The 27528-nt window shown below is 36.2% G+C and overlaps 2 protein-coding genes across 4 annotated transcripts; one reads left to right on the plus strand and one right to left on the minus strand.

The window, feature by feature from the left end:
* On the minus strand, nucleotides 5080-14827 carry LOC109728375 (pentatricopeptide repeat-containing protein At5g65560-like). Its single transcript, XM_020258768.1, has 4 exons — nucleotides 14682-14827; nucleotides 7185-10037; nucleotides 6185-6248; nucleotides 5080-5400 (listed from the first exon to the last, which is right to left on the minus strand). Exons 1-2 carry the CDS (start codon nucleotides 14825-14827, stop codon nucleotides 7439-7441), a joined length of 2745 nt encoding a protein of 914 aa, XP_020114357.1. The 3' UTR covers nucleotides 5080-5400; nucleotides 6185-6248; nucleotides 7185-7438.
* On the plus strand, nucleotides 14588-22298 carry LOC109728196. Of its 3 annotated transcripts, XM_020258554.1 has the most exons (13): nucleotides 15779-16026; nucleotides 16178-16226; nucleotides 16756-16905; nucleotides 17480-17616; nucleotides 17698-17767; nucleotides 18283-18373; nucleotides 18489-18558; nucleotides 19363-19458; nucleotides 20584-20683; nucleotides 20785-20871; nucleotides 20996-21087; nucleotides 21678-21758; nucleotides 21921-22298. In XM_020258554.1, exons 1-13 carry the CDS (start codon nucleotides 15802-15804, stop codon nucleotides 22062-22064), a joined length of 1392 nt encoding a protein of 463 aa, XP_020114143.1. In that variant the 5' UTR covers nucleotides 15779-15801; the 3' UTR covers nucleotides 22065-22298. The 3 variants fall into 3 exon arrangements, with proteins under 3 accessions (XP_020114145.1, XP_020114143.1, XP_020114144.1); XM_020258556.1 differs by lacking the exons at nucleotides 15779-16026; nucleotides 16178-16226; nucleotides 21678-21758 and adding exons at nucleotides 14588-14846; nucleotides 14983-15031; XM_020258555.1 differs by lacking the exon at nucleotides 21678-21758.

Genomic DNA, 27528 nt, shown 5'->3' on the forward strand with positions numbered 1-27528 from the left:
GTTTAACGATATAAAAGAATCGAAATCGGTTGAATTTTTGATAGAAAATTCTATTCACTACCTATATAAAGTTCAATAACTCCGATCTTAAATTAAAGAATCCGATCATCCATTTTTAGGACGTCATTCGATTTTGACCGTTCATTTTATGCCCGCTTGATGAATTTTATTATGATTTCAAAAAATTATGAAATTTATTTTTTAGAAGTTTCAAATACTCTAGAACATATTTAACGGAATTGATCGTCAATTCGGAAGCTCCATCATCGAAAATAACTTATGAGTACGAAGGGCTCTATACTCATAAGAGTATAGTAGCCCTAGCATATATATATTTATATAGAGTACAGTTATTATGCTCTTATGAATATGGAGCCCTTTGTACTCATAAATTTTCGGCCGTTGGATGAATTGATGTGTAGCTAGGATGATAGTAGTCCCCGGTTAGGATGATAGTGGTCTTTTAGGGTTGAGTAGTTGGTTGGTTAAATAGTATAATCTAACGGATGAAAATGGTCAAAAAGGTAGATCTAATGGCCAAAAACTTATGAGTATAAAAAATGCTATACTCATAAGAGTATAGTAGTCGGACTCTATATATATAGAGAGAGAGAAAGAAAGAGAGATAGAGAGAAAGAGAGAGAGAAGCTGGTATACTATCGGTAGTACGGAGACCTCCGTGCTACCAAGTTATTTTCAATGATGCGGCTTCCAAATCGACGATCGGTTCCGTTAGACTTGATCTACACTATTAAAAGTATTTGAAAACTAAATTTTATAATTTTTCGACATCATTTGGCTAGTGATCAAAATGTCTCAAAATTGACAATTTTAATGAATGATGTGATGCATTTATAAATTTAACGATGTAAAACAATCTAAATTTGATGAAACTTTTATAGAAAATTCTTTTCACTATTTAGAGTAAGATCAGTATCCCTGATCTTAAATTCAAGTCTTTTATCATTATTTTTTGTGAGATTTTTATTTTCAGTCGTGTATTTTTAGACTACTCGTTTGATAGGTAATGATGTTGAAAAATTATGAAATTTAATTTTCAAATGCTTTTAATAGTGTAGATCAAATCTAACGGAGATGATAGTCGATTTCGAAGCTACATCATTGAAAACAACTTAGTAGTACGGAGGCCTCCGTACTACCGATAGTATACCAGCTTAGCTCTATATATGTGTGTGTATTTTATAAAGTTGAGCAGAAATGCTATCAGGAGCAAACAGATTTCGTTGTCACCTATTTGTTTTCGATGATAGAACCTCCAAATCAAATTGACGATCGACATTGTTGAACATGATCTATACCACTTGAAAGATTTAGAAGCTAGATTTCAAATTTTTTTCAATGTCCTTGACCTAATGATGAAAAAGTTTCAAATTTTATAATTTTAATGATCAATATGAAATGTTTTCTTATTTAACGACATAAAAATATCCAAATTAATTGAATTTTGATTAGAAAATTCTTTAAACTATTTAAAACAAGATCTATACTCTTGATCTTGATTACAAAATTTCTATCATCACTTTTTAAAAAGTACTTATTTTTAGCCGTTCATTTTTTGTATCTACTTGATAAACAAAAGAATAATATCGGAATTGTATGAAATTTGATTTCTTCATGATTCAAGTGGTATACATCATGTTCAACAGTGACGATCGTTGATTTTGAGGTTCTATCATAAAAAACAAATGGATGGCAATAGAATCCGTTTGCTACTAATAGCATTTCAGCTCAACTATATACATATATGGCTAAATTATAAAAAACCTCCAATTAAAACCTAATTTTTCACATTTCCCCCCATGTCATTTAAAAACCTACACTTTGCCCCCTTAAAAAATAAAAAATATTCACAGGATGATACAGAGTTAACTATGATGATAAAATGACCAAATTCCCCCACCCTCTTTGTCTCCTCCCCAATCCTGCTCCCTTCCTCCGTCCTTCGCGACTCCCTCGACCCGGCTCCGACTTCACTTCCTCCACCTGTTCCTCGTTCTTCTTGCACCCTCGCTGCCCTTCCATTACGACAACATTAGGGAGGAGATCAGCTTTTCAAATACCCCACCTAGGTTTATCGAATATGCACTTTAGTACCCTTTAGTTTTAACTTTATCACTGATTTAACGAAAAAAATTAGTGGAATCGATAATAAAAAAATAAAAATAAAACCATATGACACTAAATTGATATATTTTAAACCATATGGTATTAAAGTGAGAAAGTATGAAACCACATGGGTGGTATTTAAAGTTTTCCCTTAAATAGATGTAAATATGACTAGCATTCTCCATTATATTATTTTATTATTTTTTCTTCACTTTTTTTTACCATAATTGACTTCGGCACAGGGTGCGCCAAAGTTAATTATCCTATTGCAGATAACTCAAGCTTCGACGGTAACTTTATTACGACAAACTAAACAGTAAATGTGATTGTTTACAGCCGAAAACAACGTCACCTCTCTCCACTTTTACCCAAACAAATTTTTGCGCTTCCACCTCATCATCATATATGCTACACCCGGTGTACGATTTTTAATACAAAGACAATTTGCACGCCCTCAAACCTGTCACTAGGGATGTAAAACAGGCCGGGCGGCCGCCGGGACAATCCTGTGCCGGGCTACGGCACGATCATGGGCCCGACCCGGCCCGGCCCGAACATTTGGGTCATGCTGGGCCTACATTTTGCGACCCGACGGCCCGGCCTGAAGCAGGCCTGGACCGTGCCGCGCCTAGGAAGGGTGTGCGGCCCGGCATGGCACAACCCGCGAACCGGGCCAGTCCGGCCCGGCACCCCAAGATAGAGCTCCTGGGCTCCTCCCGAGGAGCTCTCCTCCCAAGGTCTGCCTAGGGAGGAGAGGGTCTGGTCCAATGGACCAAACAGTTTTGGTCCATTGGACCAAAAACCCATCTCTTTTTTTTTTTTTTCAAAAAATAATACAAATTTATTTTTAAAATTTTTTTAAAATATTTGTTATTTTATAATTATTTTTATAAATTTTAAATTTTTAATCAAAATATTATATATATATATATATAGAGAGAGAGAGAGAGAGAGAGAGAGAGAGAGAGCGCGCGCTAGGCTCCTATGCTTTCGAAAGTACGGAGGCCTCCGTACTTGTAAGTTGTTTTCAATGATGGGACGTCCGATTCGGCGATCAGTTCCACTAAACATGATTTACGCTATTGGAACTATCTAGAAACCAAATTTCATAGTTTTTTAATTTCATTTGCCTAGTGAACGAGTAACCTCAAAATGAACGGCTGAAAAAAAAATCTCATAAAAAATAATGATAAATGACTCAAATTTCAAATCGGAAGTATTATTCTTACTCTTGATGTTAAGTAAAATTTTCTATTAAAGTTTCATATAATTTAAATACTTCTACACCGTTGAACTTAAAAACGTGCCACATCGACCGTTAAAATAGTCATTTTTGNATCTTAAATGATATGATGCATTTTTGTGCTGCCAAGTTGTACAAGTATAATGTCCTAAACACTATTACAGTTCAATAAGAGCTCCAAACTATATATTTGGGATTTTTACTTTGATATATATATATATATATATGGAGTTGAGCTATGATACTTTTACAAGTATCACCATCATGGTGCTATTAGGTTTTAAGCCATTGGATCTACTTTTTGATTATTAATAGCCCTTGGATCAAACACTATTCCACCTACCCCCATCATCTCAACCTCACATCTCTCCATCCAAGGGCTAAAAACACACAAGTATTACTTGGGTGATACTTGTAAAAGTATTCTAGCCCTACTCTATATATATGTATATATATATAAAAGATGAGAAATATTACATATATAGAATTTTTAAAAAAAAATTTAAAAAATAAATATTTTAAAGGGCCGGCACGGAGCATGGCCCGTGCCTTTCGGGCCGAAGGGCCGTCCCGGACTTGAGCTAGATTGCTTGGGCCCAGCATGGCCCGGCCTGAATTTGAAACCAGGCCGGATCGGCTCCTAGCCTGTTTCGGCCCGGTTAATGTGGGCCGTGCCGCCACATTACACCCCTCCCCCCGCAAAAAAAGTAAAAATAATTGACAAGTATATTGTTGGTACTAAGTGAATTTCTAAATTGAAATAACAAATATATGGGACGGATTCGCCCTTTTTATAAGTTTAACACGCTTAACGAAATAAGTTGAAATAATAAATATATCGGATCGATTTTGCCTTTTTCCAAAACAAATTAATAGTAATAGCTCAACAAAATAATTGAGGCATGCACGGCACGCGCACTACATCTATTTTCATAAAAGATATTACCGTGTGAAAATCACAATGATCAGATACCAATGTAAGTTCTATGACCCTACTAGAAAATAATAAAATATATATATATATATATATATATATCTATATATATAAAACTCTCAATATCAAATAAGCTCAAAGTCTAGACACTTAGGTTGCGACCAAAGTTAAAATAATAAGCTTGCGAGTCTCAAATCAGAAGCTCTAATTTATATCTTTCTTTTACTACATCCAAAAGCTACTGACAGATTCAAATGTAGAATCAGTTAGTTAGTGCTTTTTGGGATAGCTCTTTAGGACCAATTTGGCCTATATTTCATGCAACTTTTGCGTGAATCGGGACCTTTCGCCATTTTCGATCATTTTAATCCGAGCGGAGCGAGAAATAGCAAACTAAACATGTGGCGAACAAGTGGGGCCAGACAGCCACGAAGTTTATAATTTTGCAGAAGCTCAACCAAACAGATCCTTAGTATACGGTGCAGTACTCCATATATTCTAAATAATCTGCACCAAATTTGTGATGAACAAGCAAAAGTGAACCCTATGATTGATATATTAAGGAAACTACATTGCAGATATGATATACAAACTAACTACAATTTAACAATGTATTATTCTTCTTAAACTCTATATGATGAATGAATCCAAGCATCCCCCAATCTTTCACCTTAGAATTTTACCTATGAATCCAACCCGATCGAACCTATCTGAGATGCGGCATTTACATGCTATTGACCTATTGTTGAAATGGTATAATACAGTACCTCCTCAATTTGGTTGAATCTAATTTATTGACGAGATAAATTTCTGAAACATCAACTTCGTAGAGCATGCATGATACAAATTCTGAAACATCTATTAACAAGATAAATTCCGAAGGCTGCGAATTATTTCTGCCGATATGCACCTTGGTAACAATAGAAATAGCTTTATTTGCTTGAAGAATTAGTAAAGCGATGAAGAATTTAGCTAACCTAGTTACTTTCTAGAAACAGGAGTAAATATTTTCTGTTAGAAAAAATAAGAAGAATAAGTGTCGTATACCGCTTGATGGCTGATGGAATGTCGATTGCAACAAAATGCCAGAATAGGACTGCAGGGCAGAAAAACATGAAGACAGATAAAGCCTTGATAAAACTCGAGAGTCAATACATAAGAAAAACTTGTAACACCAATTAGCTCTGTAGAACACTATCCAAAAGAAAAAAAGCGAACTTGTCACATTTCACTAGGATCAGGGTTTCAACATATTAGGTCTATAAGAGAGAATCTTCATCGTAGGTAAAAACATTTTTCAACATAGATGAGAGATTAGTAGTAGTATGGAAATTAATTTAAAAAGATGAGGATGATAGAAAAGAAGAGGGAGAAAACTAGAAGAAAAGAAAAAGATTGGAAATTAATCTTATTCACCGTTACATGTGGTGTCAAACCTACAATTCATCTTTCTAACGCTGAGGTTTGAAACCAATAACTTAGTGATAGCATTCATATTATGTTTAGCCCAAATCACCATGGCAAATAAATGTAAATTGTACAACTAAAGAATAGCACAAAAAAACAGAAAGTAAGGTATAGTAGATGGATGAAATGAAAGCAAACAAATGACTCGGCATCAATCTCACTCCATATTTTATTCTGAAATTTTCTACACTCTTGCTCAATGTAGTTATTGAGCCGATATTTTTTATGATTTCTAAAGCTTACCACCATGTTAAACTTCTCAAAATTGCTGACTATGACCGTTATCTATATGCTAAATAAGAAATCTTTTTATAATTAGTATCAGCCATTCAACTATATAGCAATCTATATCTTCAAAGAACAGGATGGAAATTGAAACATAAAGGTATGCTCATGGTCAAATATTTACTTACAAGAAAAAATGTTCCGAGTGGCAAATGGGCGACGAAGTCGGTCGACTGAAAGTTATCGAATAACCTGCATCACCAGTTTTTCTGTCAATACCCATTAGAGTTAACTATGAATTTGATATTGAAATAAATGATGCATATCACAGCGCTACCCATAAGAGATTTTAGGTTATTAGCTACCACGGTACTTAATAACATAGCCAGAAGTTTATACATTTATGAAAATACGTTAGAATGGATCTCAATTCAAAAAATATAAGAAGAGGCTTCAAAAGACAATTGAGCACTACCAGGACATTGACTGCCTAAGCATTTTGTCCCAACGATTGCTGTGGTCAACTATATGGATCTCAATGCTTATCTAACCTAGAAGAGCAGAGCTATTCCTGTTTAGATCTCAAGTGAATTTCGTTAACCTCCACCCCAAAGAATTATAAGAGAGATGGAACTCAATGCAAGGATTAATACGTATCACATTTATTCATCTTATTGGAAAAGAGCAGCATTTAGAATAAGAATCTTATGCAAAAGAGACCATAAACAAAGAATATAGAATAAGAAAAGTAAAGACCCTGATATAAAGTATGAAATGACTAAAAGGTACTGGAAACAAATCAGATCCTTGGAAGCAAAAGATCACTTAACCTTTCAAGCATTTATGATGACCGAGAAGAATAAATTTCTTCCTGAAGGAAGGAATATCCTTAAAAAGTTAAATATGCCGTGTTTGATACAATCGAATAGACATAGATAAGCAAAATTACAGCATAAGGCAACTTGATATCAAAATATTCATAATACTGCATGACATAGTCATAATAACTTTTGTGGAGTTTTGATTAATAAGAGTTTCCAAATTTAGTAAAGACGTGAATTAAACATCAATTTAACCAAAGAATGACCTTAAACTTTTACATACAACTTTGACAGAATCTATAGACAAAAAAAGAAAGATGACTTCACAAATCAAGAAACAACAAACATATAGCAGAAAGAAAGTCACCTCTCATTTAACAAGAGAACGTTCCAGATGGCAGCGAAAGCTTTATCATTGAACTCTGTGATATCTTCAATAAGCAGAAAAAATGCACCTATAAAAGCTGGTGCACATTTCCCTTTGTGAAGACATGTTATTCCTCCTCTCAGGATAAAAATACACAAAACTCTGATTTGCCGTACACCCCTATTTCACCCATATTTTCAAATGAGTGAAACATTTCCATATGGCCACCCACAGTAAATATACAATTTTCAGGATCACTTTACGCTTTCATGAACTCTCTCTTTGAATTCCTCTATCAACTTAGCATATGTAAGAGGACTAGGCCGGCAATCATTTTCCTCCATGATAGATAACATCTCGGAGCACACATCAACATACCCCCTTCTTATTAGGCCATCAATAAGAATTTTCCACACAATTTCATCAACATTATACCCCTTTTCTAATAAGCTACTAAAAACCAACTTAGCCTTATCAAAGCTCCCTTGATCACAAGTTCCACAAATAATAAGTTGGTAGCATTCTAATCCTGGCAGATAACCACATTTTATCATGGAATCAGTAAATGTCAAAGCTTCTTCAAGCATATTTAATCTGCAGCAACAACTTATTAGAGAGGTATATGTATCCTCGCTGGGAGATTTACTAACTCCCTGCAATCGAATAAGAAGGGATTTTGCTTCATCCAAGCGGTCCACTCTACATAAATTTTTAATAAACGCATTATATGAATTGATAGTTGGAGAGCATCCCAATTTAATTATCTCCTCCATCAATTCAATGATGGTATCCATCTCCGCTATTTTCCATGTATCAATGTTGTCAACAAGAACACTATCAAGCTGCTTTTTTCTTAGTAAAAGTTTGAGCAACATATTATAAGTCTCGTCATTCGGCTTGCATGCATCAACAACCATACTCTTAAAAGCGGCAAAGGCACTACCGGCCAATTCCATATTTGCATATCCCTTGATCAAGGTGTTATACGTCACCAAGTTCGGAAAAATCCCATCTTTCTTCATTTGGACCACCGTGTTTTCTGCGTCTTCAATTCTTCCTTCCTGGCAATACGAACGAATGAAAACCGTATAAGTGCAGACATCGGGCCTAACACCTAAAGAAATCATCTGATCAAATACGTTCTTCGCATTCTCAGATCCTCCCTCTCTAACCAATTCATCGATCAAAATCGTGAATGTAACGGTCACGGGTTTCACTCCCTTCTCCAGCATTTCATCCAATAATAATACGGCTTCCTGTAACTTCTTCTCCCTACAAAGTCCATCTAAAAGTGAGCTATATGTGTGGGAGTCTGGTAAGAATTCCTCTGCCACCATTTTATCAATCAATTCACGAGCAACATTGGTCTTCTCAGCTTTGCACAACCCATCTATTAGAGCAGTATAAACCACTTGATTCACCTTCACTCCTTTCTGAATGAGAGAGCCAAAGAACGAATAAGCTTCTTCAACTCTCCCGCTTTTGCATAGAGCATCTATCAAAATTGAGTAGGTCCATTCATTGGGTACCAAACCATTGCCCTCCATCAAATCAAGCAACCTAAAGGCACAATCTATGTGGCCCTCCTTACATTGCCCCTGAATCAACGTAGCATAGGTAACTATGTTTGGCGACAAACCAGCTTGAACCATTTTACTATACAAAGCCATGGCCCTGTGCACCTTCTTTTCTCTACAAAGCCCATCAATCAACTCGGAATAAGTCCGATGATTGGGTTTACACCCATTAGATTCCATCAAATCCAATATCCGGAAAGCAGAATCAATTATCCCTGCCTTGCAATAACCATCAATCAAAGCATTGTAAGTAACCAAATTAGGAGCCAAACCACTTCGACCAAACTCATCCAGAATCATTTCCGCGTCCTCTACTCTTCCTGCCTTACATAACCCATGCATTACCATTGTATATATGTGCAAATCCGGCGAGCACCCATCATCTCCCATTGTCGAAAACAACGAGAAACCCTCCTTTACCCGACCAGCATCGCAAAGCCCATGAATTATAACAGCATATGAGTAGCTGTTTCTCGGGCAGTTTCTAAGCGGCATTAACACAAACAGCTTACAGGCATTAACTAAGAGGCCTGCTTTACAATACCCTAATATAAAAGACGTATAAGTATGTGTATCAGGTTCGAATCCAGCATCCAACATATAACCCAAATAGAGCTTGGCGCGATCGAGATCCCCTTCCTTACAAAAAGCATTGATCATGGTATTGTAGGTGTGGAGGTTCGGATGCGTAAAGCTCTCGCCTTTACACATTTCATCGAACAGGTTGTTCATTTCTGCGATCATCCCGTGCCGCGCGAGCGCCATGAGGAGGAGGTTGAGGCACCGGAGGGACGGTCGGAAACCAAGATCACGGAGTGACGCGATTGCGGCGAGGCACGAGAGGATCTCATCGGGGGAGGAGGAGTGGGATCGAACCATAGCGAAGGCCAGGGCTTGCGCGCGGCGGAGGAGGCCGGAGCGGGCGAGGGTTTGGAGGAGGGCGAGGCGGGAGTCGACGGAGTGGCGGAAGGAGGGGAGGCGTTGGGCCCAGCGGAAGAAGGCGAGGGCGGCGCGGGGGGAGAGCCCGGGCGGGGGTCGGCGGAGCACTGCGGCGACGGCGGATGGGGTGAGGGCGGGGGCGGCGGCGCGGAGGCGGGGGTCGGAGGGCCACTCCGGGTGGGAGAGTATGGAGAAGAGGAGGGAGGAGGAAGAAGGTGGGTCAGGGTCAAGGGTTGGGATTCCGGCGGGGGCGGCGGTGGACAAGGAGGCTGCTGCGGCAAGGGGGAGGAGGAGAGAAGAGGAGGAGGACGAAGAAGATGTAAACCATTTTCCGCTGCTATACAAATCCAAAGAATTTAGCTCTTACGCTTTTAAGTTTACCAACTTATCAATGCTGGTAAATTTCTGGGTAAACTTCAAATACCCCCTTTAGTTTTACATTTTTTTTATTTTACTATCCTATGATTTAAAGTATGTCACGTTCATTCCTATGATTTCGTACTTTTTTACTTTAGTACTATGTAGTTTAAAGTATATCGAGTCAGTACCATGTGGTTTCATTTTTTTTATTTTATTATCTATTTCACTAATTTTTTTCGTTAAATTAGTGATAAAGTTAAAATTAAAGGGTACTAAAATAAATATTCGATAAACCTAGATTAGATATTTGAAATTTTTTGTATATAATTTAACGAAATATTAACGGTAGAAAAAAATCGGTGAAAAGTTAAAACTAAAGGATACTAAAGTAAATATTCGATAAACCTAGGTAGGATATCTGAAGTTTTTTGTATATAATTTAACGAAATATTAACAAAGGAGCCGGCGAAAAAAGAAAAATGAAACCACAGGGTACTAAATTGATGCACTTTAAACCACAGGGTACTAAAGTGCGAAACCACAGGTTACTAAATTGATATACTTTAAACCACGGAGTACTAAAGTGAAAAAGTACGAAGCTACAGAGGTGGTATTTAAAGTTTTTCCTAAATTTTTTACTCATTGGATAAAAATTTGGAGGGTTGGGAACTTGGGATGGAGGAATGGTTAATAAAATTGTGTGATCTAACGGATAAAAATAATTCAAAAATAAATTAAACGATAAAAAATTTATAAATATTAAGTGCTCAGTACTTTTCAAAACACTATCTACAAATACAATATCTTAGCTCTTCCAAACACAAAGGAGTAAATTGCACTATTAGTTCCTTAATAACTTTTTCACTCAAGTTTTGATTCGAAAAACGAATAGAAAAAATTATTTTTCGGATAAAAATTACTTTTTTAACTACAAATTTATAAAAATATTAAAGTTTTTATTTTTCATCATTTTTTGCTTAGTAAATTTTTTTTCAATTATTTTTTTTTACCGAATCAAATAAATATGAATTTTTTTCTTTCAACCAAATAAACATTGATGAATTTTTTTTTCCCTACAAATTAGACACTACAAAATGTAAAATTTTTTTCCAAAAAAAGTCTTTTTACGAAAAATTATTTTTCCAGATTTTACGTTGAACAAAATAAAAACTTAGAATCCAAATAAAATTTAGTGATTTTGATAATTGTTATTTGTTTTATAAGAAATAATATGTTTTAGAGATAATCTTAAGGTGGAAAAAGACAAATGCATAAATGTGTAAAAATTTAGAAAAAAATATTAATAACAAAACTTTAATAACTAAAATTTTTAAAGTGTNCGGCGGCGGCGGCGGAGGAAGGGGGAGGAGGAGAGAAGAGGAGGACGAAGAAGATGTAAACCATTTTCCGCTGCTATACAAATCCAAAGAATTTACCTCTTACGCTTTTAAGTTTACCAACTTATCAGTGCTGGTAAATTTTTGGGTAAACTTAAAATACCCCCTTATTTTATTTACATTTTCTTATTTTTCTATCCCGTAGTTTAAACTGTATCACGTTCATTCCTGTGATTTCGTACTTTTTTTATTTTAGTATCTTGTAGTTTAAAGTATATCAAGTATATCAAATTAGTACCCTATGGTTTCATTTTTCTTATTTTATTATCTATTTCACTAATTTTTTTCGTTAAATTAGTGATAAAGTTAAAATTAAAGAATACTAAAGTAAATATTCGATAAACCTAGATGAGATATCTGAAGTTTTTTGTATATAATTTAACGAAATATTAACGGTGGAAAAAAATTGGTAAAAAGTTAAAACTAAAAGGTACTAAAGTAAATATTCGATAAACCTAGGTAGGATATCTAAAGTTTTTGTATATAATTTAACGAAATATTAACGAATGAGCCGGCGAAAAGAGAAAAATGAAACCACAGGATACTAAATTGATGCACTTTAAACCACAGGGTACGAAAGTGCGAAACCACAGGTTACTAAATTGATATACTTTAAACCACAGAGTACTAAAGTGAAAAAATACGAAGCTACAGAGGTGGTATTTAAAGTTTTTCCTAAATTTTTTACTCATTGGATAAAAATTTGGAATGTTGGGAACTTGGGATGGAGGAATGGTTAATAAAATTATGTGATCTAACGGATAAAAATAATTAAAAAATAAATTTAACGATAAAAAATTTATAAATATTAAGTGCTCAATACTTTTCAAAACACCATAGCCAAACTCTAAGGGCGTGTTTGGTTCGCTTTTTTTTCACCCTGCAATCGGAATCAGAATTGGTGAATCGGTTTGTGGGTGTTTGGTACGCAGGAGTCCCTTTCCGATTCTGATTTCCGAGTGGAATGGGAATCCCCTAATCACCCATTTTTTCAATTCGGCCTAGGAGGCCGGATTGAAAGTTGAATTCGGACGGAATGAATATTTATTCGGATTAAATTTATTTTTTCAACTTTTTTAATTAAAATATGAGTTAAAATTTAGAAATTAAATTTTAAATTTTAAATTTTAATTTGAATTTGAATTAAAAAATTAAAATTTAATCAAATATTTCAAATCTAACTTATGAATTTGAATTTAAATTAAATTTTAATTTATATAAAGTTTTATTCAAATTTTATTTAAAACTTAAATTAAATTTATGGATTCAAATTAAAATTTAAATTGTAATTTTAAGTTTGAATTTGAATAAATCAAAATTTAGTTTTATATTTCGAATTATCCACTCAACTTCAAAGTTTAATTTTTTTAAAAAAAATGGATTTAAAATTTTGACATCATTTCAAAATTTTGATGTAAAATTTTAATATTTAATTTTTAATTTGAATTTAAATTAATATATTATAAAGATAAAGTTAATATATTAATCTGATTACGTTTTTTATATTTACTTGAACCAAACACTGACAATGGGAATGATTTATTCCGATTCTGATTCAGGTGATGAACCAAACATAATTAGGTAATGAGTCATTCTGATTCCGATTCCAGCTTATTTCGATTCCGATTCTGATTCCGATTCCGACTTCGAACCAAACACGCTCTAAATACAAATACAATATCTTAGCTCTTCAAAACACAAAGGAGTAAATTGCACTATTAGTTCCTTAATAACTTTTTCACTCAAGTTTTGATTCGAAGAACGAATAGAAAAAATTAATTTTCGGATAAAAATTACTTTTTTAACTACAAATTTATTTTTTATTTTTCATCATTTTTTGCTTAGTAAAATTTTTTTCAATTATTTTTTTTCACCGAATCAAATAAATATGAATTTTTTTCTTTCAACCAAATAAACATTGATGAATTTTTTTTTCCCTACAAATTAGACACTACAAAATGTAAATTTTTTTTCCAAAAAAAAATCTTTTTACAAAAAATTATTTTTTCAGATTTTACGTTGAACAAAATAAAAACTTAGAATCCAAATAAAATTTAGTGATTTTGATAATTGTTATTTGTTTTATAAGAAATAATATGTTTTAGAGATAATCTTAAGGTGGACAAAGACAAATGCATAAATGTGTAAAAATTTAGAAAAAAATATTAATAACAAAACTTTAATAACTAAAATTTTTAAAGTGTGATGCATAATTTCCTAATTAAGTAGAGTGACATAGAAAAAGTTTCCCTTTCATATAATTTTTTCTCACTAACACCTCTCAATGCAATTTTTTTGGAAATTAAGGACTAGTTTGATAAAATAGCATTACTACGAAAGTATATAAAAATATGCTTATCAGTATTTCGGTAGGACAATATGATATTACAACGAAAATAAATATATTATTTTTTCATCATATTTTCTAACTGCACGTGATGTAACATTTTCGTAATTTTGAAGAGCGTTTAACTAATATTAGTTAAAACATTAGAAATTTTACAAAATTAAATAATATTTTGCAAAATTTAATAATTTTAATTATTTTTTAACAGATAAAATCAGACTAATTAATAGTTCACGACTAATGAATTAAATTTGGAATTTTTTTAATAAATATAAAAAATCAAAATAGTTAAAAATAACGACTCTCGATTAAAAAAGAAAAAGACTAAAATATAAAAAAATCTCTCCATATATTTTATACTCCCAAAATTTTAAGTAAATACATTTAACTCTCTTTCATCAGAGTTCAATCACTATTTATTTATTTTTTATAATTTATATTAAAAATTTTCTTAAAATAATAAAAATATTAAAAATTATTATTTTTTTGATATAATAGAGTTAGGGCGATTTTGTTTTTTTGCTCTCTCATTTAATGCTGCAACTTCATAAAAATATTTTAAAAATATTAAAAAAATAAAATGTAGATTTTGAAAGTCAAAGATAAAATAAAAAAAAAGGAATTTATAGGAATTGGCTGCATTTTAGCACCCGCAAAAAAAAACCATAAACATTGAGGGGGTTTTTTTCATATATTCTGTAATTGAGGGGTCTCCGTACATTTTTACCTTCCTATCAATCTACCATCTTATCACTTCGAGCGCGCGCGCGCTCTCTCTCTCCTCTCTCCCTCTCTCTCTCTCGCTCTCGCCCTGGCTCCTCCCATTTTCGCCCTCGCCCCTTCTCCTCTCTCCTCCTCTCCTCCTCCCCCACCCCACCATCTCCTCCGCGCCACCGTCGGAACCCTAGCCGAGTCCGCCGCTGAGCGCCGCGGCGGCGGCGGCGGCGGCGGCGGAGGAGGAAACCCCGTCCACCTCCCCCCGCCCATCGAGTCCCTCCGCCGCGGCGACTGGGTCAAGCTCATCTGCGGCGCCAGCTTCGAGGTTACAGTGCCTAAAACCCTAGTTTCCCTGACCCCCAAACCCCCAATCCCCGATCAAAATCGCGTCTCTGGCGATGCCCTAGAAAGAATTCGCCATTCTCCTCCTCACCTCGTTGGCTTGTTCGTTCCCTTTCCAGGATGCGGCGGATGTGAGGAATCTTTCCCTCGTCTACACTCTCGCCGGAGGTAAACCCTAATTCTCGACGGGTTTTTACCTCCCTCCTCCCCCCTTTTTTTTGGAGTAATTGAATTTGTACTTTTGCAAAATAGTGAAATTGTAAATTCATCCATTAAAAAGTTATAATTATCAAATATGGTTCTCTTTCCCTTAGTTGGCTGATCAAAGTTGATGTTTTTTCCCATCAAAATGATCATTTTATCTTTAGATTAATATATTATTTTTGTGTTTTGAACACTTTTTTTTTAAATTTCTGAAGTCTCTATTTTAACTCTCATTTCATTCTGTGTGAACCCTAAATTCTTGAAAAATGGTAGAAAGAATTATGTTTTTCAAGGGCATAATGGTCGTAATGGTGAAAAACAATTGTCGGCTGGCAGTGACGAATTTGCACATTTTAGTACTNGCTGACGTGGCGCTTGCGTGGCGGGGCGAGGGCTATTTTTGCAAATAAAAGTTTGACAGGGCCAATTTTAAAAATAAAATTTATCAGAGGGCTATTTTCAAAAAAAGCCCTGAAAATATTTTAAAAATATTAAAAAAATAAAATGTAGATTTTGAAAGTCAAAGGTAAAATAAAAAAAAGAGGAATTTGTAGGAATTTGCTGCATTTTAGGCCCAGCAAAAAAAAACCAATAAACCTTGAGGGGTATTTTTCATTTATTCTGTAATTGAGGGGTCTCCGTACATTTTTACCTTCCTATCAATCTACCATCTTATCACTTCGAGCGCGCGCGCTCTCTCTCTCCTCTCTCCCTCTCTCTCTCTCGCTCTCGCCATGGCTCCTCCCATTTTCGCCCTCGCCCCTTCTCATCTCTCCTCCTCTCCTCCTCCCCTACCCCACCATCTCCTCCGCGCCACCGTCGGAACCCTAGCCGAGTCCGCCGCTGAGCGCCGCGGCGGCGGCGGCGGCGGAGGAGGAAACCCCGTCCTCCTCCCCCCGCCCATCGAGTCCCTCCGCCGCGGCGACTGGGTCAAGCTCATCTGCGGCGCCAGCTTCGAGGTTACAGTGCCTAAAACCCTAGTTTCCCCGATCCCCGATTCCCAAACCCCCAACCCCAATCCCCGCTCAAAATCGCGTCTTTGTCGATACCCTCGAAAAGAATTCGCCTATTCTCCTCCTCACCTCGTTGGCTTGTTCGTTCCCTTTCCAGGATGCGGCGGATGTGAGGAATCTTTCCCTCGTCTACACTCTCGCCGGAGGTAAACCCTAATTCTCGACGGGTTTTTACCTGCCTCCTCCCCCATTTTTTTTGGGGCAATTGCATTTGAAATTATGCAAAATAGTGAAATTGTAAATTCATCCATTAAAAAGTTATAATTATCAAATATGGTGCGCTTTCCCTTAGTTGGCTGATCAAAGTTGATGTTTTTTCCTATCAGAATGATCATTTTATCCTTAGATTAATATATTATTTTTGTGTTTTGAACACTTTTTTTTAAAATTTCTGAAGTCTCTATTTTAACTCTCATTTCATTCTGTGTGAACCCTAAATTCTTGAAAAATGGTAGAAAGAATTATGTTTTTCAAGGGCATAATGGTCGTAATGGTGAAAAACAATTGTCGGCTGGCAGTGACGAATTTGCACATTTTAGTGCTTTCCAGAGATACACTCATAGTCGAAACTTTGCATGAATACACAATTTTGAAACTTTGTAGGGATATATCTGTTGTTGCCTCTTTTTTTAATTATTATGTCGATTAGGTTTGAAACTTTTGCAATGATATCAGTGGATTGCATTGATTGCGCGGCCGATGAGTCTGTGGTTAATGCGGTGAATGAGGGGATCAATGTGGCGTTGTCGATAGCAAGGGTTCGGAGGCCGTGGGTGATGATTAGCGTCAATGATGATCGAGAAGACCTCCACTTCCGTAAAGCTGGTGAATTTACTGTCTTAGTAAACCCAAATTTCATATGCTTAATCTGTCTTTATTTTTGTTGGTTATACTTCAGCTGCCTTGGGCACAATTGGAAATCTTAGTTTTGCAATAGCTTCTCTACTTGAGAAGAAGAAGAAACCATGTGTCTCGCAAGTGGCAAGTTTGAAGCTTCTAACATTGGCAGGCAGACAAAAAAAAAGGGCCCCGGAAACAGAAGCCCCAGTTCAAGCTTTCAATTATATCGCCGAGAAAAAGCTAGAAGAAAAGCTGTCGGTGCTTATTCGAATAGCTCTACTCGAATAGCTCTACTCAAATATATCTAAAAGATCTTACAGAATCAATTAGGTCCTTAGGTTAAAATAATGTACTTGTACCTGGTTGCATTTCATCCGTTATAATCTATTTTAGAAAAAAAACATGAAGGGGATTTATTTGTTTTACTTCCGAGGAGCTTTGAAATTTAACTTATCAAGAGATTTGATGCTTAAACTAGATTGCCCTCAAGTTGCAATTAAGCGCTAGAATTCTTCATCTTTTAATTATTTTAATAGTTTCAAGTTCCTCTGTTGCATAGAATTCGATCCTGAGGATTGCCCGCGTGATTGTTTGAGGCCGTGTGAAATGGTCTGCCCTGCTGATGCAATATTACTAGAGAGTTCGTCAAAGGGGAACAAGTCTCTACAAAGTGATTCCTCATGTGATAAAATTAAGGTTTTGATAGGTTCATTCTTTCTCGTCCTTCTCTTATTAACCTTCTCGGCTATTTCTTATTCTGAGTTGTGCCTAACACAGAGCGGAGTGATAACAGAACGATGCTACGGGTGTGGTCGGTGCTTGTCCATTTGTCCTTATGACAAAATAAGTGGGTGCTAGACTTTCCCCCCTTTCTCCTAATAATTTTCTGTATGATTTGACTTGTGGAATACTTCTGTATATTGAAGAGCTAAAGGTTCTAGAAACCTGGCATTTTGGTAAGGAAACGCATTTAACTCTTGCCATGGTAGGAAGCTAAAATTAGCTTTTACGACCCAAAAGCAAAAGCTTGAATTTGAAACTTCAGCTTTTGTTACAGTGAGACGCTGCTGAAGAGATCGTGAGGAAAAAGCTGTTAGTGATACTTTGGGCAGCTCTATTCAAATACAGAATCTCCAGCTGGCCAAGCAGGATCTAAATTGTGCACTTTTGTTAACTTAGTTTGCCTAAAAGAAAGAGTTTACTAAGGAGTTTGCTAGATGCTTTAATGGAAAAATTGTTTCCTTAATGCTTTGACCGTTTGTTGTTTTGTTTCGTGTTCGTAAATGTTTTCTTAATCTGATTGTTCCTGCCTTTTTTGGCTTATCTTTTAGAAGCTGCAAAGTTCTGCTTGAACCATTTCAGGAGCTGTGACTTATGTTAGGGATCCTTCTTTGACATCTCATCTTTTAAGTAGAGATGATGTGGATGCGATAGAAATACATACGAGTGGGAGGTGATGCTGAATTTTACCTTTGAAAATTGTTTAGAGTGATTTTGGACTGCTCTTGTTTACTTACTTTAGTCTTGTTTAATCAGTATATTAATGTGCTTTTGAAATGCTTTTGTAGGGGCACTGATTTGTTCAGTGATTTGTGGAGTAGCTTGGGTGATTCACTTGACCATGTGAAATTAATTGCAGTAAGTTAGAGCCTTGTGCTCTTGCATGATGATCAACTTATAACCAAAAAAGTTCTTTTTTCTCTTTAATTGCCCCATCTCTTTGAGATATGCAATGTACTTTAATGGAATGTGCAATATAGATGTAATTTTTCGTCTAACAGGCGAATATAGAGAAAACTAATGTAATCTCAAGATGTTTTTGATGTATTCTATAAATCAAATATCTTTGCTAGTAACTCAGAGAGTGTCTCTTCTACTTGTGCCACTCAAATGTTTTCATGGTGATTTGAAGTGCTTCCTTTTAAACTTGGATAGTTCACAAAGCCCACACACTAGAAGAAGTTTAATATGATACTAGATCTTTTTGATGTCAGCCTTTTTTTCTTCCGTTTCTTTCTTTTACCTCATTTTAATAGTCCTATTAGTTTTAGCTATTCCTTTTCTTGAGTTTACTAAGTCTCCACTTTCTTTCTGATTGTATGAGGAAACAAGGAAGTGAAGAAAATGTTTGGCATATTCTCATGTAATTATACTGTATATTTCTCTTTCTATTTTCCTGTACCGTTGTCTTTCTATATTGCATTTGTATGGAATCTATGGATATAGAAACACTTAGTGTAACAAACAGCTGGATTTAGGAAGATAGATGAGAGAGAATAAAGCAAAGAAGATGCGTAATGTACATTTTAGTAGCAATTGAAACTACACTAGTTTAAGTTAATGTCCATTGCTGGATTTATCGTTTTCATGCTTTTTATAAATGGCAAGTGATGACAGATTCGTTTATATGTGGTACCATTGTTTTGAGATTTAATATTTCAGGTTAGTTTGCCTGATGTTGGTCCATCAACAGTTGCTGTGATGAATGCTATATACTCAATTATGGAGTCTCACCCTTGTAGGTACAATCTGTGGCAGGTTGGTTTCCTCAGATAAATTGAATATCATTTTTGTGGTCATATAATACCTACTAATGCTTTGTCATGTTTTTTCTATTACGATACGGGATTTGATACTTGAAACAAAGATATCAAATAGAACAACTTATCAAGTTGCTACCATGAAATATAGGAGCTGAGGTATTTTAAACCTGTGCACTCAATTGCATAGTTGAGACTTCTAGTAAGTGCTTTCATGTGTTGTTTTAATTTATCCTTGCCCTAGTGCATGGCTTTATTTTGATCCTATTGAATTTAACAAGAATAGCGTATTGACCTGTCAACAATCATATCTCTTAATATGCTAAGTAGCTAAGTCAATATTTTTTGTTAAAAAAATTTTCTCCACTATTGTTATTGTTATATGCAAGGATTTAAGTGCCGTGGCATAGGGTCGTGCTGGAAATTTGCCGGCACGGTACGACACGATGCGTGCCAGGCCGTGCTGATGCGTGTCGGCCACAAAAAAATATATGTGTGTCGACACGTAATGGTGTAAAATATTTATTTTCTTTAGCAGCAAAATATGCCAATTATTTATTATATATTTTTATCAAATCTTTTGAACTTTATTGTGAATATTACTTACTAATTTTAAGAATAGAGGGTTTTGAGTTGTGCCATTGGTATGGGGACTGTATCGTGCCGATATTTTGTTGGCATGATATGGTGCATACGGTTCGTGCCGATAGACATTTTAATCCTTGGTTATATGTTTGACTTCACTGCTAATTTAGCCCTAAAGTTTGACGTACCCGACAGTTTCAATTTCAGCAATTTAGTGTCTGAAGTTCATTCAGCTTAGCAATTAAGCTTTTTCTATTCTACAATTTGAGAAAGATGTCATGTCAACACCATCATGAGGGTGTGTACTGTTACACTGAGTCTTGAATGAGATTGAATCTACGGGACAAACTTCTGGTCCTAAATTGTTTGGTGACAAAATTGATACCAGAATCAAACTTTAGGAACTAAATTTATGAAACTTGGACTCCGAGGACGAAGTTGAAATCAGGGTTAAATGTAAGGACTAGACATTTGGACATGAAGTATATCTTTCTTCTATGTTGTATAATGTTCTGAATGTACACTTGTGTTTAACTAGTTAGATGGCCGGCCAATGAGCGGCGACATCGGTCGAGGTGCGACAAGAGAAGCGATTGCTTTTGCAGTTCGTTTGGCTTCTACACAGGATAAGCCTCATGGTAGATATTTGAGATCCTTTGAACATTCGAGATTATTTGATTACCTTTCGAGATTATTTTCCTCACTGAATCAGTGGTTTCACTGCATTTGGCCTTTAAAGGGTTTTATCAGGTGGCTGGTGGGACCAACTCTCACACTATAGATTGCCTAAAGAAAGTGGGTCTGTTCCAAGCAGTGAACTTTCCTGGTAATGTATTTCCTTTTTATTTTGTATAAATAAATAAAGAAAAAAGAAAGAAAAGAAATGTATGTATGTGTGTTTTTTCATTGATGTTTAATTGGTTAAATTAATACTAGTTTGAATTTATCAGAACGATCTTCGGAGACGAGTGGTGCAGCCAAATTGGATGGTTCTCAGCAAGCTTTGATTGGCGGGATAGCCTACGGTGGTTATGCTCGAAAGGTTTTGTATTTACCACCACAATCAACTTGGTTTTTTAATATTTATTATCATATCTTCTAGTTACTATTGAAATAAGCTTTAGGCCAAAATACATAGAACTCTCTCATAAATATTCGCTTTTTCACTTGCCCAACATGACTTTCAAAAACTTACATATTATTTTGTAAAAATTCAAGTTGATGCACTTAGCCCCCTTTTGTCAGGGTTCTGTCACTTCTTTCACTGTTTCGTTTATTTTTTATCGTTTATACCGAAAGTGCTGTTGAAAATGATATAATTATATTAAAAATTAATCTCTAGAATAAGGGCAAGTTGGTCATTCACCTTCTCCATGAACTCTGTAATTCCCTAAAATCCTTTTTGAAATTTTGAGGGGACAAAAATAATATATTTTTGAGAGTCATGAGAGAGAAGTAAAATAAAAAAGAAGGGGGCAGGGGGATATTACAGAAAGATTTTCTGTATTTTAGCATGACCTTTATCTTGCTTCAAACTTTTCCTGATATCACTTTCTCGTGATGCGATTTTACTAGCTTTTAAATGCTAGTTTGTCTTAGTTTTTAATATAGCTTTTTTGCTATGAAAAGCAGCAAATTGACACTTCGAAAAATTTACTGTTGTCGAAAGCTGAAATGTACTTTACGACCCGCGAACATAAGCTCCAATCCAAGGTTTCCACTTCCGCTTAGTATGTCGATTCTATGATGGAAAAAAAAAGCTGTTAGTGCTTTTTCAACAGCCATATCTAAATAGCACTTCTTCATGAGCTCCAAAATTTGAAGTTGCTGGAGCATTTTCTTCGTCCATTCTCAGTCTTGCTGTTTCTGCTACAGATCGTAGGCAGGGTTCTTCGCAAGATTCCGACACAACATGGCCACGCGCGCATCGAGGATCACCTGGAGTTCCTTTTGGAGGCTCTGAAAGAAGCCTCCTCATTGTTGGGGCCTGTTAAGTGCTACGACGAATATCTGACCTGAGAGCCATTTTTGTCTGATGTTCTTTGAGGACTTTTTTATAAAATGATTCTCCAAAAATTTGCAATTTGTAAAATGATTTTGTCAAAATTTTATTTGGAAAAGTAACCCTTCTTTCGCCATGCGGGCGTTACGTTAGAATTTTCTTCTAGTAAGGCTGTGAACGATTAACCGACTTTGTAATATATATTGTGAAAGCAATGAATGGTTCATCACCGCCTTTAGTGCAAATTTTCGGAAATCTACCAAAATTTGTCTAAGTTTAGGAGTTGGTGCTAAAATACAGATAAAACGATAAATCCGTCTTTATGAAAACGGTGAACAGTTTACTGCCTTTAGTGCAAATCTCTCGAAACTCATTAAAATTTGTCTAAGTTCTAGAGTTTGTACTGAAATACAAATAAGATGGTGAATCATTCATCGTCTTTATGGAGGCGGTGAATTGTTTACCGTCTTCATCATTAACCGTCTCTAATGCAAACAGACCAAATTTTTTTTTTTAGCTAGTTTTTAACAATAATTTGTACAAGTTTGAAGTAAGAAATTTCATGAGAACATAAATTTCAAAAAAAAATACAGACAAGTAGAACAATAAGATACAATCAGTAGCATAGGAATATCAACAAAAGCACAAAAATATATACAAATATGAACTAAATAAAAAGATATATAATATTATACAATGTGTTCGATCTAAATCATATAAATATCAATCTCTCGATCTTCCTCTCCCTCGACGTCCTCGGCTACGTCCTCGTGCACGCCCACGTCCACATCTACAGCCACGATCAACATCGAGCTCAACAGGAGGTACGTTATCAAGTGGCTCGATATCGGTCGTCTGATCGAGATCTGCGATAATGATGCCCTCAGGATGCTCCGGAATTGCATGAGTCTCCTCTGGCTCAGGTCGATCATTCTCGACAGTGGCCGATGTAGATGCTGGGCGTGGCTGTGATGATGACGCGTCATAACGATGAGAATAGATAGATCTAAAGTGTACTCGAGAGTGGTGGCGGAAGCGAGTCCAACGTCAAAAAAGAAAATGTCGAAAGGGCGGCGGGCATAACTCCAGTGTCAGTAGGAGATGAAGATCGTGCCACTCGCTGGCTCGATATCGAATATTATTCAATAAGAGACGGTGACTGTCACATTTGGTGACCCGATGTCGAGACGACCAAAATCTCGACTAGTTGTCCGATGGATCGCAGGCAAATCATCAACTAGTTGTCCGATGCTATAGTGAGTTTGTCGTAATTCGTCCACCTACATTATAGATAAATTCACTTTTTTCAATCTATATTAAATATAAGATTAAAATAATAATTAATATATGAGTGATTGTATCGAAACTCTCTCGGTCTGCCCACGAGGTTGGTAAGTCAATGATGGACGCTGTACTGAACGAGAAATCCATCTTCTCGTTATCTGCAAATACCACTGCATATAAATGGAGGCCGTTTGTATCGGGTCATCACCGGCAATCGGTAGCTGATAAAAAATGTACTGTAATTTCTGTCCTCATCTCTCGATGTGTGCAGTATGAAAGATTGCCCAATCCTCATTTGGCTGGCCCTGAGAAGTGACACGACGGATGGTCTCCACGTTAATGGGTATATGCTGGAGAAGACCAAACTGTCGTAGGACTCGATCTGGTACATACATCTCAACAATATGAAAGAAAATCAGCGTCGTCCTCGGCTGCCAGACCTCACTGCCTTGTACACAAAATGTCGGCAGTGCGACTATAATAGTATTTGTGTACGGCTTCCATATAATTTTTGAACAAGCCAATAGTCAGCGGAATGCATTAATTTATTTGTATAATATTGAAAAAGATGGCTGCATTAATACATACTTGGGTCTCTCTCTGTTGATTTAACTCATTTCGATAAAACTCAATATTTGTGGTCCTGACATTAGCTCCAAATTATAATTCGCCAGCGTTCGCCCATTTAAAATTTGAAAAGTATACGTATTAGTTGCAAATATATATAGAAATGTAATATATATCAAATTTATATGTTCTTAGTATAAAACTCGTGCTTCGCTGCGGATAAATAAAACTTTAATAAATTAATATATAATTACTTTAAATTTAAAATTTATTTTTAAAAAATAAAAATATAATAAAAAAATGTTAACTTCTCAATATTAAAATAGTTGCTAACTCAAAATTCAAAACTCAAAACATTACTCTTTTGTTCATGAAAACCAACTTCAAAATTATATGAGATCAAAACTAAGGAATGGAGATAGAAGCTTAGCTTTTGAAGCTTTGATTATCTCTTGAAAAGGTAAAAAAATTATTTTTTAATATATTATTTTTTGGGAAGATAAAAAAATAAAAAAAAATTTTGATGGGAGAGAAAAAAAATGCAAAGAGATAAATTTTCTCTTAAAAAGGTGAAAAAATTTATTTTTTTAATAAATTATTTTTTGGTAAGATGAAAACGTGGCGAACAGAAAAAGAGAGTTTATTCTATATATATATATATATAAAGAGAGTTTATTTCTATATATATATATACTATTTATTTATTTATTTATTTTTAACTCTTTTTCTTCTACCTTCTCTTTGCTTTTTTTTTTTTTTTTTTTTTTTTTTTGTTTTGCAAAAAAAGGTATGGATGATCCCTCTCTCTTTTCCTCTTTAACAATAGGTAAGTCTCATCATTGTTTTAATCTAACTCAAAATGTCATGAAAAAATTTATAGGGTACACTTTAGAGTAAGCAAAGAAAACAACACTCCATCTCTTTTCCTTTAATCCCTTTTCCTTTAATGCCTTTTTCTTGCTCCCGAAGCAACCAAATCACTTGAGAGGTTGCGACCTCGGCTTCAGCGGCAATGGCAACAGGCAAGATGGTGTTGATGGTGCACGCGGCGGCGGTTCAATTGGCGTTGGGCTCGGGCTTAGCAGCTCGGGCGGCGATGGCAGCGGATGCGGCGTCGGGCAACTTGGGCGGTGGATGCTGTGGCAACAGCGGCTTCAGCAGCGTTGGGCGACGTCGGCGGGTACGGCAGCGGACAGCGCCGGGTTGGGCTGACTCCGGGCGGCGTTGGGCGTCGTCGACGGTGGACGCGGCAGCGGACGTGGTGGATGCGCATAGCGGCGGCGTTGGGCGCGCGACGTAGACGGCGGCAGGTGGCGGCGCAAACGCGGTGGACGCGGGCCTCGGGCAAGGACGCGATACGGCACGGTTGGTAGACGTGCGGCGGACGGCGTTGGATGCAGCGAGTACATCAACGGACAGGGAAGGTAGGGAGGAGGAGAGCAACAGTTCTTCTTCTCTTGTTTTTTTCATTTCTATTTTATATATATTCTTCTTATTTTTTTGTTTGAATCTTACTACCTTTGTTTCTCTGGTTACCTCTTAACTTTTCTAGCGTTCTCCTTTATTCTCTTCTCTTTTTTTTTTATTAAGTAAGCAAAGTGTGGATTGGTGCGATATGGGAAGACCTCGCCACTCCTGCAGCATTTGTTCGCCCGATTCTCTGTTACCGGAATCCTCCATTGCAATATGGAAGACCTCTTCTCACTGCAGCGTTGTTCGACGATTCCTGTGGCGATCCTCCCTATTTATTATTTAACTCTCCTCCTGCAGCGGTTTCGCCGATTTCTGTTGATCCTCTCTAATTATTTTTAACTTTCTTTCTTCTACCTTCTTTTTGCTTTTCTTTTGCTCTTTCTTTTATATTTTTATCTTTGTTTTGCAATTGAAGATGTGGATAACTCCTTCTTATACCTCTCTTTTTTTCTCTCTGTTAAAAGATGATCTCTTCCCTTTCATTTCTCGTCTCTCTTTTATACATAGTATTATATTATATATATATATATATTATATATATATAATATTATATATATATTATTTTTATTTTGCTGTTTGGAAAGAGAGAGAAGGGGATATTGATGCAACTTTGAAAATTTCTTAGTCAAACCTTGGAAAGGACAACCTTGAGAAGGAACTATATCTTGGGAAGGACAACCTTGGGAAGGAACTATATCTTGACCAAGATCCTCCATTTGGACTAAGATCCTCCATTTGAAAGTAAAAAAGTGCAGATAGACGTGGAAGCTTGAAAAATTGCCACGTACACCTTAAAGAACTGCCAAATTATGTATTTGTAAGGATACCGGCAACCCAAAGCGCAATCTGCTATATCGGCAATAGCTCCAACGCCAGTAGGTTCCCCGATATGAATATGGTCCAATGCCCAAATCTATAAATAAATTATAATAAATTAAACATGAGAAGCTTTATATAACAATTATAATATTACTTATTATACCTATAATAATGTCGCGAAGCAACAACATTCGGCCTTTCTTTTTAATGAAAAATTCGGTCTTTTTCAATATTATACAAACGTATTAATGCATTCATCTGACTATTAGTTTGTTCACAGATTATATGGAGGCCGTACACAGATGTTATTATAGCCGCGCTACCGGCATTTTGTGTACAGGGCAGTGAGATCTGGCGATCGAGGACGACGCTGATTTCCTTTCATATTGTTGAGATGCATGTATTAGATCGAGTCCTACGACAGTTTGGTCTTCTCCAGCATATGCCCATTAACGTGGAGACTATCTGTCGTGTCACTTCTCAAGGCCAGTTAGATGAGGATTGGGCAATCTTTCATGTTGCACACATCGAGAGATGGAGACAGAGATTATAGTACATTTTTGACCAGCTGTCAATTGCGAGTGATGACCTGATACAGGCGGCTTCCATTTATATGCAGTTGTATTGGCAGATAACGAGAAGATGGATTTCTCGTCCAGTACAGCGTCCATCATTGACTTACCAACCTCGTGGGCAGACCGAGAGAGTTTTGGTACAATTATTCATATATTAGTTATTATGTTAATATTATATTTAATATAGATTGGAAAAAGTAAGTTGTTATCTATAATGCAGGTGGACGCATTGCGACAGACTTACTGCAGTATCAGACAGCTAGTTGATGATCCGCTTGCGATCCATACGATGCTGGAATCTTTGACGGGCATCTGTGTCCATATTGAGTCGGTACTGGAGTATATTTCTGCCATACCTATTGTCACATATATAGAGGGTCGAGATTTTGGTCATGCCTCGACATCGGGTCATCAGATGTGACAATCACCATCTCCTATTGGATCATATTCGACATCGAGCCAGCGGATGTCACGATCTCCATCTCCTACTAACGCTGGAGTTATGCCCGCCGCCCCTTTGACATTTCCTTTTTTGACGTTGGACTCGCTTCCGCCACCAGTCTCTCGAGCATACTTTAGATCTGTCTATTTTCGTCGTTATGGCGTGTCATCATCACAGCCACGCCCAGCATCTACACCGGCCACTGTCGAGGGTGATCGACTTGAGCCGGAGGAGACTCGGGCGATTCCGTAGCATCCTGAGGGCATCATTATCGCGAATCTCGATCAGATGGCCGGTATCGAGCCACTTGATAACGTACCT

This window comes from Ananas comosus, linkage group 23 (assembly GCF_001540865.1).
Source record: "Ananas comosus cultivar F153 linkage group 23, ASM154086v1, whole genome shotgun sequence".
NCBI lineage: Eukaryota > Viridiplantae > Streptophyta > Magnoliopsida > Poales > Bromeliaceae > Ananas > Ananas comosus.

Bases quoted from the DNA above. Each gene is read 5' to 3' on its own strand.
- LOC109728375 (XM_020258768.1), bottom strand. From the start codon at position 14,827: ATGAGCTTGACCCAGTCGCCGCGGCGGAGGGACTCGATGGGCGGGGGG. The intron at 10,038-14,681 runs GTGGGGTGGGGG...GGATTTGTATAG, and splicing joins ACGGTGGCGCGGAGGAGATG to CAGCGGAAAATGGTTTACAT.
- LOC109728196 (XM_020258554.1), top strand. From the start codon at position 15,802: ATGGCTCCTCCCATTTTCGCCCTCGCCCCTTCTCATCTCTCCTCCTCT. The intron at 20,872-20,995 runs GTAATGTATTTC...TGAATTTATCAG, and splicing joins CCAAGCAGTGAACTTTCCTG to AACGATCTTCGGAGACGAGT. The intron at 21,088-21,677 runs GTTTTGTATTTA...TATGAAAAGCAG, and splicing joins ACGGTGGTTATGCTCGAAAG to CAAATTGACACTTCGAAAAA.